The sequence below is a fragment of the Nicotiana tabacum genome, chromosome 6 (genome assembly GCF_000715075.1).
Source record: "Nicotiana tabacum cultivar K326 chromosome 6, ASM71507v2, whole genome shotgun sequence".
NCBI classification, from domain to species: Eukaryota; Viridiplantae; Streptophyta; class Magnoliopsida; order Solanales; family Solanaceae; genus Nicotiana; species Nicotiana tabacum.
In genome coordinates, this window is record NC_134085.1 from 148,171,355 (window position 1) to 148,187,221 (window position 15,867).

The following is a 15,867-nucleotide window of genomic DNA, read 5'->3' on the forward strand; positions in this document are numbered from 1 at the left end:
ATATGAATGCTAACAAAAAAAATCAATCAGTACTAGGAAGTAGAACGACAATAGTATTGTATATTTATTCTTTTAGTTTTGCATTGGTTTAGATAGTGAAAATGCATAACTTATTTTTATCATTATTTAGTCACGTAATTAATACTTAATACTTATTTTAGCATGACTTAATAATTTTAGATTATGTTTATTTTCATTATGGCTTATTAATTAGCAATATTTATTTTATGCGACTTGTTGAGTATTTTATTATAATCATGACTATCTCACATTATTTTGTATTATTTTCTTGGAAAACATCTTATACAGTCTTATCCTACTAGGACCTAAGAAATACTAGAGCACACATTATATATTTTATGCTATAAAGATTTTATCGGAAAAAATCCCAAAAACCCGAGAAAACCAGAGATTAAAAAACAAGACTCTTGTTGGTTTGGTTTGATTTATAGATTTAAAAATCCGAGACAATTGATTTAGTTTGGTAATTGAAAAACCCGAACCAACCTGACATATGTACCCCCCTACTTTCCAGTGGTGAATTATTGAGGCACAATTAAATTACTGTTTTGATGATAAACGTGATGGAAAACACTAAGATTAGTTGGTGACAAATCAACCCGGTCAATGACTTGTACATTTCGGCCCCTAATGGACCATTCCAGTTTTGCTTGTTGCTTTCATAACTACCGGCATGACATACTTGGGAAAACATGAAAAAAGGCGTTACCTCCATCCAAACAACCTTCAACCAGTATTTGCAAATTACCACTAACGGAATGTGCTAAGCCAAAATAATAGGACTGCTACGTAGTAAATTGCAGAGGAATTAACTTTTTAAGCTTCAGAATGACAATCAGCATGTTTCGCTCTCCTGAAGTTTTCTTCCCCCCAAAAAACATAAAATCTATTACAACGATACAAAACCCAAATCACTAATTCTAAAGAATAAGGATCGTATCCTCACAACATGAATCGAAATATCTTTGACAACAGATAGTTTAACACTTTCTGTTTCTGCACAAGAAAAAAGAAGGAAAGAATAGAAATGTACTCTCTTGTTCTCCTTTGGAGCAACTTGTGTGCTCCAATCAGCCATGTTATCGATGATGTCTTGTGCTTGAACCACGAATAGTCACACCATGCAAATATTTGGTATACCCAAGGAAACTTAGTTTTCTATCAGATGGTCTGATACAATCCTTGAGAAAAGCATAAGCAGTTGGGCCCAAATTCATTTCCTGCAAACACAGATACCACATTAGAATAGCAAGATGAACCAAAATACAACGTCACTGCCAGTACCCTTGGCCTACCTGTGCTAATTCCTCAACGGAAATGACACGGTTTCCTTCTTGCTCAAAATGCTCAAAAGCGGCACTAGCAATTTGTTCCCAATTTTCAAGAGCCTCAAGCTGATATGTACTAATTGCGGCAGCACAGAACTCTTCAAAATCCAGTGGTTTATAGGATAATGGTTCCATCTTTAATTTAACAAACAAAAACATCGGGTCAAAATTGTGGGAGCAATAAGATGTGAAGCTCAAACGCAAAAGTACAAGACGCGAGTTCTCTGCCTTGTACCTGTAATCTAGTAAGAACCATCTTCAATTTAACAAAAAAAAAAACGCTTGTTCAAAATTGTGGGAGCAATAAGATGTCAAGCTCAACCATAAAAGTACAATATTACAATGTGCCAGTTCTCTGCCTTGTATCTATAATCTAGTAAGAAGAAATTTCACATGCATTCAGGAAGCAACAAACTGATAGCACTTATCTTTTCATGTGGCAACTCCATAAGTCCCACATGCCAAAAGGGAAAAAACACTTTCTTACTTCATTTTATTCACTTTCTGATACTATTTCATTTTGCAAGAAAAAATTAACGGAACTAAACAATATATAGGAGACAAAGTAGAAAGATCCCAATATTTTTAGATTTAGAAATGCGGAAGAGGATTGCCTTCTTCGTTGAAGAGTCCCTAATTCAGGAAGGGAAAAAGGACATGCATGAAATATGTTATCTTCTATGCTCTCTCTCCCAGGTTATCTTTGACAAGTGCATTAAGTGATGAGCTTGTGCTGAGTGTGTGTGCACATATGACCGACTCAAGAACCCAATGTATATCACTTAAGAACTTGAGTTGATATCTCGAATGTAACTCAATGCATGTACCAATAGATAAATGATAGAAGCCAAAGAGATTCCAAGCGCAAAGAAGGATAACATACTATAATAACATCAGGTGTCTCACCAAATTTAAGATGTCAAAAACTCTTGACTCCCTCATGGCATCAGTCATTTGTTTAGTAAGTGCCTGCACAGCCAGTTCATGATGATGTACTTAGGAATTAGATAATAGACGGAAGATGACGATGGGTCAAACAGAATATGCTAATAACTGTATATTTTAATTTAAAAAATGATACAGTAAGACCACCAACCATCTTAAAATTGTTGAGTGACACACGACCATCTTTCGGTTCCAATAAATTGAATTGAGCCCTGAGGTAGATTAACTCTTCTTCTGTCAATGCTTTTGAAAGAGCCTGCACATCAGAAAACCAAAATAGATTGAAATGGCTTATGCTCCTACAGAAACAGACTTCAAAAGAATTCTCCAAGAAGCATTTAAAACCGCTAGTACCTTCAATGCTGCACGTTTCAAGGGTGAGGCTCGAGTATAAGACTTGACTAATTTAAAGATCAATATGTCTAAAGGTAAAACAGGATTTTCCGTCCTTAACCATGGATGAGCTGCAAATGCAAAAGGAGGCCATCAGATGCACAGGGTGAAAAATGCATACAGTATAATTTGTAGATGTTGCCGCCAAGGTACCACCAGCAGATCCAGCCGAAGTCCAGGCACCTGACACGCCTACTGCCACTACTACTCCAGCCCTTCAGGAGAATATATGCCAAGAAAAACCCAGACTCTAGGCGCAGAGTATCTACCAGTCACAAAATCATTTGATACATTGAACACATAACAACTTACCCAATGCTTGAGAAGCGGTCATTCTCTTCCTATGGTCTTTATTCAAAAGCCTTTTCACAAAATCTCTGGCCTCTGCAGACACTGAAGGCCAAGGTGAGTCCTCAAAATTAGGATCAGCTCGTAACACGGATCGAAAAATGCCTGACTCTGTACGTGCCCAGAAAGGTCTACTTCCACACAATAAGATATACGTTATCACACCAATACTCCACATATCTGCTTCAATACTGTATGACCTATGAAGTACTTCAGGTGCAACATAGTATGCACTGCCAACAATATCATTAAGACGTTGATCTGCAAATGCAGAAGAATTGATTGGTTTGAATCTTAAAGGTAGATTAGAAAGAAAGAAATTGAAAGAAAGAAAAAGACAAAAGAAAACACAGCTATGATGACATTCAGGAAATATTAGAAAAATGGATCAGGAGAATCAATGAAAATGAATCCATGGAATAAATTATTTCACATCTTTATAGATGAAGGAGCATTTCACGTGGCTTAGCAAAGAACGATTGGGAACTGTGATATGTGATAAAACTGAAAAGTTAAATGCATTATAACAGAGGAACTTCTCATATCACGCTTATCCACTTATCTCGACATTGCCTAAATATGATATAGTAAGCAGCTGACTTGTTGTCCACGGTGATAAAACCTCATCATAAAAAAGAGAATCATGCTGATATTTCCATTTACATAGTAACTGAGCATCTGCTGAAAAGAGAGGTAGCAACTCTACCACTTTTGATTCCTAGATATCCAATATTTTATACAACCAGTGTTTTGAATTACGGTTTTGGGACTCGTCTTGGGACAGGGAAAACGAAAATCTCAGCTTGACTTTCAAGCTGCTGAAAGTCTTACATCCCACTAAGCTATCTTTTCTTGAGCCAAAACTGTAAATGAAGGTTACATCTAAGCTGAGGTCTTCTTTTGATGACGCCATCTAAGCTGAGGTCTTATCTTAACGATCTACGTGCTTTATGTAAAATGTGGAATTATGAATTGATTATGAGAACTCCACAAACAGACACTACCACCTAAGATTATACAAAAGTGATTCTTTGCCTATTAAAATTGAGAAGTTTAAACAGTTTTACTTGATATCTCTCAAAGAAAGAACCAGTTCCGACTATGAAAATTTCCTTGCATTTAAGTAAAAATTTCTTTCCTAATTATGATTAGCTCACTACTTATTAATTTTTGCAGTGTTTTTATAATTCAAATACCAATTTATTATGTTTTACCTACAAATTAGACAAAACTGACAGGAGTACTTACTCTTGCACCTTTTAACATTTTGGCACGGCATGAAAAATGGATTTTACGAAGAAAATGGACATTGAACCTAACTCAACTTTAAAAGCTAGCTCACGAGGGAAGGATTCTCCAAGACCATATAAGGTGACCACAACTCATTTGCTCAACTCATGTGAATATCCCCCCCCCCCCAAATCACCCAAAACTGGATAATGGAGCGCGGGGTAACATAACACGAAGACCCAACATTGAGAACACAACAACAAGGATCGATGGGCCTGGCTCTAATACTATGTGAAGAAAAAATAAATGGGCCTAACTCAACCCCAAAAGCTAGCTCATAAGGGTAGAATTGTCTAAGACCATATAAGAGACCACAACTCATTCCCTCAACCAATATGGGACTTAACATGATTCTTTTCAAAAATGCGGAGCATCCTAACAAAGATCTTTCGACATATGGTAGGCAGTAGGCTGCATCTCCTCATAAACTTCAATAGCAAAGTGGGACGGGGAGTAAAAAGTTAAAACCCATGGCATCTATGGTCATTAAATGATTGTGGAGCTGATAAATCACCACCACCAACACAAAAAAGAAAACTTACATGTTTTTTTCCAAAACAAACGCAATCATTACCTGGTCTGATGAAGTCTGATAGACCAAAATCAATAACCTTCATTGGTGCATCCTCTTCTTTCTTCGTAAAAAGGAAGTTCTACAAAGAAATCAAGTTACACTGCCAGTTAGATCAGCGGAATAAGAGGAGAAAATTTCCAGAAATGTGATTCACATTTGTGCATGTTTTATTAAGGGTTGCTTTACGTAGTACCTCTGGCTTCAGATCACGGTGGACCACACCTTGAAGATGACAAAAGGCGACAACATTTAGTATTTGAACCAGTATACTTTTGGCATCCTCCTCTGTGTATCTCCCACCTCTGAAGAAGGAAAAGAGAAAAGTCATTTTAAATTTAACCATTTATATTACGATTCACAGGCAAATATCGCAAATTACCTTGATAGAATCCTGTCCAATAGTTCCCCTCCTTCACATAACCTATTAAGAACAAAGAAGTGGGAAAAAAATGACAACTCAATTCAGAGTTATGTTAAAGCAACAAAAATAACCACACCTCACTCATAACCTATGAATCCTCAATATCCATTCCACCCCATCAGGTCCCATTTCATTCCAATACTCGATTATATGTCTTTTAAACAAATCTGACGTTCCCTAACATTAGAAATTAACTAAATGTCACACTTCTTACATTGACATACAAATCTTTGACAAACTAAAAATATTTCTGCCAAGCATTATACCTAATAAAAGTGTACCGACGCAATAGAATTATCTTAAAGCCATTTAACAATTTATACCGATAAACTGGAGCCTATCAAATGGAAAGACTTCGGAAATAAAGGTTCTTGGTAAAATAGAGAGCTATATTATCATTATTGCACAAAATTTGTGTATAAGAAATGGTTTCTGACATTTATTGAAAGCATCTCTAGTCAAACTAGAATATGGGAAGTAAGATGAAATTAGAGCGAAGGGAACACATAGTCACGTACTCCATTACTATGTAGACATTGTTGGCATCCTCAAAGGCATCATAAAACTTGACAAGATTCTGATGTCCAGACAAGGCCTTCAATATCTTCACCTCCCTGCGAACATCTTCAATAGATATAGCTGTTGTCATCTGTCAAACATATTCATCCAGTCAACAACCCCCACTTCGGAAGTCAAACTTAACATCTACTATGAACCATGTCATTGCTAGAAAAGATAGTGCCCACGTGACATAAAGGAAATCTCACTTCAGAAAGAAGGGGGTGGCAAATATTTCAGTTGCAATCTCTCAGACCATAACAAAGGTCAAAGCATCACAGTTCAAAGTGTTTAGGGTCACCAAAATTTACATTTGCTTATGAATGTGATCTCAAAGTATCCAACTACTTAGTCTCAATGTCTCTGCTTATGGGATTTCGTAGATAGTCAATGACTAAATGGAACATCAATATTGACAAAATAAATGGGGCCCTGATTATGTCTTAGTATGTCATCAAGTCTGGCACACTAGTTTTAACACCAAGGGAGAGTTCAAAATCACATATGCATTAGGCGCAGCAAATCACCAATCATTGTTAAGAACAGCTATAGCTTCTAAATTTCTATTAATTGCCCTTACACCATTACTAAGCTAGTCTTATAGGTCACACTGGCTTGAAAGTTTCATATTACTAGAATTCTACTAACATATATGTATACACAACATCATAGACATTCACTTTTCTCCACAACAAAGGACTCTATCATCTCATGGGGAAAGCCACTGATTCACAATGGCTGGTTTTATTACAATATAGGACAAAATTTCCCAAACTATAGAGGATTTCGCCTACATTACCTTCACCTTCGCCTAGATATAATCTTAAACCGTGATCCAATGGATTTAATCTGAAGTATATAGCTTTGAGAAAAATAATACTAGCAAAATGCAAAAACACATACCACGCACCTTAGCTTTTGAAATGATCTTCACAGCGACCGGTTGATTTTTAAGTTCGCCTTTTTTACCTTTAGCCCAACAAGTATGTCCAAAATGCCCTCGACCTACTTCCTTTCCAAGCTCATACTTTGCCGTCAAGTTCTTTGGATAACCAAAGCTTTTATCCAGCTGTCTCTCACCTTCACCACCTTCATCTTCCGGTATTGGCCCTTCTTTTGGCTTTGCTGACGTCGTTCCCTGCCGCTTAAGGATCGCCGATAATATAGGCTTCGCCGGCGACGGCGGTGGAAATGGCCACTTGAATTTCCTTCTCGGCGTTCCGACCGGAGACGGGGAGGGAGGTATTCCGGCAGGGTATGGGCTCTGAAAAGGACTGGTTGTAAATGAGTGAGCTGGCGTGTTGTTGTTAGTGTAACTCGTCCCGTTCCCGACGGACTGTGGACGTGCCGGTGACGGTGATGGTTTGGGGCGGTTGTTTGTGGAGACGGATGAGTTTCCGTCAACAACGGAGACGACGTGACCGTCATTATCGGCGGTAACACCCTTACTGCAGCAGTGCCCCATCGGCGACAATCAAAAGTCCGATCACGGCCAGTCAAAGTCCACTCATGTGACGGTCAAACCCAAAAAAAAAAAAATTGAAACCAAACACCGGCGACAGAGAATCAGAAACGCGTCCCAAATTGGAAGTTTGAAGACAGAAGCCAGAGTAAAAAAAACTCAGATTTTGTAAATTTCGGAGTATAAAAGAAGAAGAAGAAGAATAAATCAAATCAAAAAATAGGGTAAGACTGTAGTTATTGTTGACATTAAAGACATTTGGATCAAAAAACCTGACGTCAACACGTCTGAAAAATTCAAAAACCTTTAGCTCCTAATGACTCCTTAAGAAAATAAAAATTAATTACACTCTTAACACAACAAAATCTGATTACTATGAACACAGAAAACAATCAAGATTAAAATTGCAAAAAAGGAGGACAAAAAGCACAGCTTAGGCGTTGAACAGCCCGAGATGTAAACTTTGATTAAATCGCTGTTTGACACTTTCTTGTTTCTTGTATCTACTTTTCCACAGACTGTATCTTTCAAACGCCGTATTTTGCAAGTTAAAAGTCAGTTAAAACCTGTGAAATGTGAAACATATTGTACCAACTTTTGTTTGACCAGTCTTTTGTTGGATCTTGCACATTGTAGCCTATTTTTGTTAAGGACGTTAACCTAAATAAAGCATAGGTATGCACAAATTTTCTCTACATAACCTTCTTGTTTATGACAATTTTGGAATATCTTGTCTTGTTTTATAAGTAAGAAAACTTGTACTTTCTCGATTCATTTTGGATTCAAATACTTGGGCAGGAAAATTTTAATTATTTGTCCACTTTTTCGGGTTTTTTTTTTCCTTCAAAACAACAAATCTAAATAGGGATCTCCTCAATATCTCACGGGGATTTTAAAAATAACTCATGATCTTCCCTAAGTTTTGGAAAATTTGTATTTCTTAAAATTGCATATGGATTTACAACCCCCAAAATTACCTAGCACTTAATATTATTTATCCATTGAGTTTGGAGGGTAAGTGTATCAAGTAAATCAGACAACAAACGTAAAAGATGGTGGGATTTAGAGAAACAAAAGCATAATAAATAGTCTAACTACCAAGAAAATATCTCTGCCAGTCAAAGTTATTTGGTGTTTTTTTTTCAATCTCCCAGTGTTAAGAACAAACTAATCCTAATAATTGCCGGTGCCAAACCAAACTACAAATATGGCAATTACAATTATTGGGAGTAAGTGTAACTGTGCAAGTAGTTGCACATTCAACTACCAGATATTTATTTCCCATGCTAAAAAAGACAAAAGAAAAAAAACACACATTTGGTTTAAGATTTTGCGGCAAGGCTACTAGTCTACTAGATCTGAACGCCCTCTAGCTTTTCCCGAACAGTGAAATAAGAGATAAGCGTTTTTTTATCCAAATGTTAAAATATCTTATATCTACTTCTAGATTATCGTCTTGGTCCATTATGTTGAGGTACATGACTCAATAGTATAAATTCAAAGAAAACTTGAGGCTTGAGCATTAATAATGAAAAAATTAAGAAATTAAAATTAGCACTTTGAAGCCCTGAATTTTTCATTTACTACAGTTTCAATTCCTATGTTCACCTAATTTTATTTTACCTTCAATTGAATCGATTTTGTGGTTTTGGTCCAATTGTTATAAAGGTAGATAGAAGTTCTACTTTGCTCTAGGTAATACTTGTATTAGCTAAAAATCTATTGCTGAATGTCTGTTATTGTAGTTTAAAAAATGTCTTTTATTGTAAACTACAGTAATAAAACAATACAAGCAGCATAATTGACTTTATACAGAGAATAATGACGTTTATAATGAGAAGAAATACTGCGAAAGAGAATCCCATTAGCAGGAATAGTATCATGAATATCAGAATTAGACTATGTTTATAGTAATAAGTCAGCCGTGATCACTTCGAATAGAGAAACCTTACTCACATTGTACATGCTCGCACGCGGAGCTAGAAGTCTGAGTACGAGTTCGGTTAAACCCAATAATTTTTACTCAAATAATATATTTGTATTAAAAAAATCATTAAATATATGCAAATATTGAATTTAGAACCCAGTTAATAGTATTTGACCAAAAAGTATAAATCTTCTTTCAAATAATTAAATTGATGTAAATAAGGGTTAATCTTAGCTAACAATAATATCCTTAGATGGGATTCTTAAAGAAGCAATAAATACTACGCAAGTAAGGTCGAAAGTGACAGTGGTATGTATTAAGTTTCCAAATATCAGAAATAACAATATAGCATTTAATAACAACAAAAAGCAATAAATGACATTTAAGTAAATAGAATGAACGTGTCACCCAAGAAAGGATGGAATAAGTGGATATTCCTTCTCACAATGATGAATGGTAAATAATCTCTTGAATATCTGAGTTATTCTCGTTGGTGGAAAAGCATATACAAGAATCTCAGTGGAAAGGTGATGTTTGTTTACTAGTAAAGAGATTCGTTTTCTTTCTTCAGTCAAAGTGTGTTTGCTTTACAAATGAATATTATATGTCCCCTATCATAGAATCTTTTTCTATTTATAGGGAACATACTTCCAACAAAACCTAATAAGCACAGAGAATATCCACTAGAATATTCTCTGTCAAATCATATCTTGAAACTAGTCGTTATTGCTCCGTCTAAGGCACTCGACCTCGACCCCAACCCTTGTTGACTCTTCGGCTCCGTCCTTTTGTTGACTCTTCGACTCCGTCCTTTTGTTGACTCTTCGACCACAAACTTCACATGTAACGACCCCCGCCGGTCGTTTTGAGAGTTGTAGTTGCGTTCTCCCACATACTGCTCATTTTATGCTTAATAGTTGCTATGTCACTTGCCGGGGTAGTTGGTTCGATTTCGGGGAGGTTTCAGAAGTAGTTGAGACACTTAGTCTCAAGGTTGGAAGCTTAAGTTGAAAAGGTTTACCGGATGCAGACTTATGTATAAACGACTCCGGAATGAAGTTTTGATGGTTCTGATGCTCCGTTGGGTGATTTTGAACTTAGGAGCGTGTCTGAATAGTAATTGGAGGTCTGTAGTTGAATTATGCTTGAAATGGCAAAAGTTGGAAATTTAGGAGTTTGACTGAGAGTTGACTTTGTAGTTACTGGGCTCGAATTGGGGTTCCGGGAGTTGGAGTAGGTCCGTTGTATCATTTGTGACTTGTGTACAAAATTTGAGGTCAATCGAACGTGACTTGATAGTTTCGGTATCGAATGTAGAAGTTAGAAGTTCAAAAGTTCATTAGGCTTGAATCGATGCGCAACTCGTGGTTTTAGCGTTGTTTGATATGATTTGAAGACTCAACTAAGTTCATATCGTATTTTAGGTCTTGTTGGTATATTTGGTTGAGGTCCCGGGGGCCTCGGTGGAATTCGGTACGGATCAAGATTGAAATTTATAGACTATTGTAGTGCACCAAGTCTGGTGTGATCGCACCTGTGGAGTTTTGATCGTCGGTGTGATCGCAACTGCGGAGTTTTGAGAGCAGGTGCTAGCTCGCAAAAGCGGGAAGGGGAGCGCAGAAGTGGCCTGGTGAAGGGTGTGTAGTGTTCGTATGTGCAAGGGTATTTCCGCACCTGCGTGGCCGCAGATGCACACTACAACATAATGTATCTATAGCTACGAAATATATTGTAGCTAAATATGAAAATTTACGTGGCTCAACACTTTAGCCACAACATTTTTTCCATAGCATTCGTAGCAAAATGTGGCGTAGCTAAAAGTTAGCTACAAACTTATATGATTTGTGGCTAATGACTAATACTTATTGCCACGAATTTATTTTATGTTATAGTTGTGATGGTAAAAATTTCTTGCCACAAATACTTGTAGCAAGTGATTTTATTATTTTGCCATGACAAATAAAATTTGTAGCTATTTTCATATTGTTGCCACAAGATTTTGTGTTGTAGCAAAAAAATTAATTTATTTGCCACGCTAGCTCAACTTTTGTGGCTAAATTTATAATTTACTCTCGTGACAATTGTCACGACCCAAAATCCATTACGGGTCGTGATGACGCCGAACACCACTGTCAGGCAAGCCAACACCAAGAAGTTAGTTAAATTCTCATTTTAGTATTGTTGAAATCATTTCGTTTCCTTACATTTCCTCAATAAATAATGAAATTCACTAAAGAAATAATGATGCCTTTAACAAACTTAAATATTGAATAATCTCATAGTCATCCCAGAAACCGGTGTCACAAGTACATAAGCAATTTCTAGGAAATAAAGTACAATACGATAATTGTCCGGAATACAACTGGACTGAAAAGAATTACAATACTATGAAAGATACGCTGCTGGTTGTGGGTCGTCTCGATAGATACAGCTCACCTAATAGTGGTGACGAGAGGTCAACTTCGACACTCACTAGTGGTCCAATAAATAAATACCAAAATGTGTAGAAGCATGAATTTTATAAAATGATTTCAAACTCAATAAGCATGAAGCAGGTAAACAATTCTTTTTTATAATAAGAGATTTCCAAAATTTGTATTTCATCATTTATCAATTTATCTCAGGCCAGAGAGGCAATATCATTATTTATAAATGCCAAGGCAAGCAATACAAGCATGTGCAAATCATGTCGAGATCGTACGATCCGATCCAACATAATAATAAAATGTGCACTACCAGAGGGTCGAATGGCACGAACCATAAATGCATATATTACCCCGCTCACGAATCATACGTGCGACACGGTCAGATATAAATAAAAGAGTTATCCCGCTCGCAAATCATACATGCGATGCAGGTACTCATAGATACACACATTCAAACAGCCAATCAAGATTTCATCAGGAAAATAATTACTCAAGGAAATGACAATTTCTCTTTTAAGGTCCAGAAAAATAATGTTTAACTTTTTAGAAATTCATTTGCAAGTTCGATATGATTTAAGCATTTTAAGTTGACAATAAAGTTACAAGTACGGCAGGTAAACATGCTTTTGGATCCTAGACTACCCGGACTTAAGCATTATAGTAGCTACGCACGGACTCTCGTCACCTCGTGCGTACGTAGCCCCCACAAATAGGAGCACATATTTAATTATTTCACCTATGAGGTTAATTCTCTCTTACAAGGTTAGAAAGGAGACTCACTTCACTTCGAAGTTCCATAACCGGCTTCAAGCCCTTCCGATGACCCAAATCAATGCACAACACTCCAAAACTAGCCAATAATTATGCAAACCCATTAATATATGCTCAAACACTCATTATAATCCAATTTATAACAATTTCTAACCCCGATCGAAAAGTCGAAAAAAATCACCCTCGGGTCCACGTGCCCGGATTCCGAAATTTTTCGAAGATAAAGTTTTTCCATAACCTCACGAACTTAAATATATAATTTACTCTTAATTTCATATCCAAAATCGTGGTCAAAATCCAAGAATACCAAATTCTTAGGTTTTCCTCAAAATCCCAAATTTCTACTAATTTTCATACTTTAATCCGTATCTAAATCATGTATTTAACTTGTAATGAGTGGTAACAACTTACCTTGACATTGATGACGAATAGTGAGCTCCAAACTCGCTCCAAGACTGGCTCTCATGGAGGAAATAAGGTGAAAATGAGTCAAACCCTCATTTTTGAAAGAACGCACTGCCTCCAGCCTTTTCGCACTTGTGGTCATTTGATCACTTCTGGGGTTCCGCAGGTGCGTCCCTACTATCGCTTCACTACTGCTTTTGCGGTTTTTCACCAGGCGTCTCAACTCCGCATCTGTGGCTCCACCCACGCAGGTGCGGTCCCGCTTCTGCGAACCTTGACCGCATCTGCGGTCCACGCCTCTCCCAGCAAATCCGCTTCTCCGAGTCCCTTCGCGCTTCTGCGGCCCTCTTCACGCAGGTGCGGTTATACCAGAAGTCCAGCTGCTTCAGCCCTTCCTCAAATCCCATTTTCAATCTGTTAACAACCCGAAATCTATCCGAGGCCCTTGGGGCCCCATCCAATCACTCCAACCAGTCCCATAACATAACGCGGACCTGCTCGAGGCCTCAAATCACATCAAACAATGCTAAAACCATGAATCACACTCCATTTCAAACTTGATGAACTTTAGAACTTCGAACTTCTTCATTCGATGCCGAAACCTACCAAATCACATTCGATTGACCTCAAATTTTGCACACAAGTCATATTCGACATTATGGACCTACTCCAACTTCCAGAATCAAAATCCGACCCCGATATCAAAAAGTTCATTTCCGGCCAAACTTCTCAAAAACCTTCAAATTTCTAATGTTCGCCAAATGACTCCAAAATCACCTACGGACCTCCAAATCCACTTCTGATCGCGCTCCCAGTACTATAATTACCATATGGAGCTATTCCCAGACTCAGAATCCTAAAAGGGCATCGATAATACTGAATGCACTTCAACCCAAACTTATAAAATTCTTCCAAAATGCTAACTTACATAATAGGCGCCGGAACACTCTCGGGTCATCCAAAACCCGATCTGGATATACGCCCAAGTCCAAAATCATCATATGAACATGCTGGAACTTTCAAATCCTGATTCTGAGGTCGTTTACTCAAGAATCCGATCTTAGCCAATTCTTTCAACTTAAAGCTTTCAAAATTTGAATTTCCTTTCCAATCTACTTCGAGCTTCCCGAAATTCAATTCCAACCACGCGTACAAGTCATAATACCTGAAGTGAAGTTGCTCATGGCGTCAAACTGCTGACGACGCGCTAGAGCTCAAAACGATCGATCGAATCGTTACAGCAATAATACTTGTTGCTTAGCTAAATATTCAAAAGTTCATAGCAATATATTGAAGTATTTGCCACAATAATTTTTATATTATAGCTAAGGATTCATACTTTTAGCTATGAATTCCATAATTTCATAGCAATAAACTGAAGAATTCGCCACAATCAGCTTTAGCCACAGAATATATATATTGTAGCTAACAATCCATATTTTAGCATCAAATATATAAAGTTTTAGGAAAATATTTTCAATTGTTTTTAATAAATGATATACATTAGTAAGAATACATAATTAATTGTTCAACAATATCATTAAAGATAAACTAAAATACTAAAATATTGTTATACTCAAAACGTAACGGTATTCTTTTACAAGAGAAAGAATAATTTCATACATAGCTCTCTTACAACAAGAATAATAATGTTTAAAAAAAAACTAGCTAATGTGAGAATGGATAGTGATGGTAACCATCAACGGACAGTGAAGAGAAGTGGAAATCCAAAAGTGCTCCAATGCTTTTCTAATACCAGGTTCCAATGGCGAGTTGATAGACATTAGTTGATTGTATTTGTACCAAATGCGTGAAATAAATTGTTGTTCTTGTGGATATCAAAAAGAAGGACGCGGTAAATATGACTGTCATGTTACCCTCCTATTCTTGCAGGGCTGCCACCTTCTGATTCTACAACTATATATGAACGAGTCATAGACTCTAACTTGTTTATACAAAAATGACATCCACACCATAAGTTTAGTTCATTAAATAGTTGGGACTTGTCTGTAACGACTCAATTCCATACTAGGTCGAGACTGCACCTAACGTCACTGCTAAGCTAGCATACAAGTGAATCTACCATTTATTTGTCCCCTTTTTAACATATATTAATTTCACCAAATTTTATGCAATGATGATAAGTCTTTTTTAAACCAGTTTCAACACAAAAATATATAGTCTACTGCGATAAAAGCGACGAGTAAACAGTACAAAAGTACTACAAATTCCCAAAACCCTGTGCCACAAGTACATGAGCAATCTAAGGAAAAATATACAAACCACTAAGACTACTGTCTGGAAGTAATAGGCAGAAATAGTAAATAATATAAAAGGAGACTTTGGTGTTGCAGATCATAGCAAGACAAGCAGCTCACACATAAGTCTCTGTAACAGATCGGCTACGCGCCCGCGTGACCGCTGATGGAACCTGTCTCAGTACTTGCACATTAGTGCAGAAGTGTAGCGTGAGTACGAAGAACAACACGTACCCAGTAAGTATCTAATCTAACCTCGAAGAAGTAGTGACGAGAGGTCAATTGGACACTTACTAAAGGTCAATAAAAATAATGAAAGTGCGTAAAGTAGGCATGGTGAACGTATAACAAGCAGCAATGACACAAATAAAAGCAACTACAACAAATACAACAGGAATCTGTAACATACCACCAATATCTCATAACTGGTCGTGAAGACCCTAACTCAATTATGTCCAAATTGAAACCCATTCTAATTATTTAGCACGAAATTGCCTAGGCAAAAATCCCGATCCCATAAGAATAATAGTACTTAGTACTCCTGAGGCGAACGACCCGATCCCATAAGAGTAGTGGTACTGCAAAGGCGAACAACCTGATCTCATAAGAGTAGTGGTACTACCGAGGCGAACGACCAGATCCCATAAGAATATGATATTGCCAAGGTGAATGACTCGATCCCATAAGAGTAGTGGTACTGTCGAGGCGAACGACCCGATCCCATAAAAGTGATGTTACCA

The 15,867-nt window shown here is 37.1% G+C and overlaps 1 protein-coding gene across 3 annotated transcripts; it reads right to left on the reverse strand.

Annotated features, from left to right (window-relative positions):
- Positions 1-818: 818 nt before the first annotated feature.
- LOC107805057 (CDPK-related kinase 4-like) lies at positions 819-8,051 on the reverse strand. 3 transcript variants are annotated; one of them, XM_016629034.2, is made up of 11 exons: positions 6,782-7,898; positions 5,839-5,969; positions 5,279-5,320; positions 5,093-5,201; positions 4,900-4,978; positions 3,000-3,296; positions 2,649-2,758; positions 2,446-2,550; positions 2,256-2,318; positions 1,317-1,484; positions 819-1,241 (listed from the first exon to the last, which is right to left on the reverse strand). In XM_016629034.2, the coding sequence occupies exons 2-11, from the start codon at positions 5,967-5,969 to the stop codon at positions 1,101-1,103; spliced, it is 1,245 nt and encodes a 414-aa protein (XP_016484520.1). In that variant the 5' UTR covers positions 6,782-7,898; the 3' UTR covers positions 819-1,100.
- Between the last annotated feature and the right edge of the window lie 7,816 nt (positions 8,052-15,867).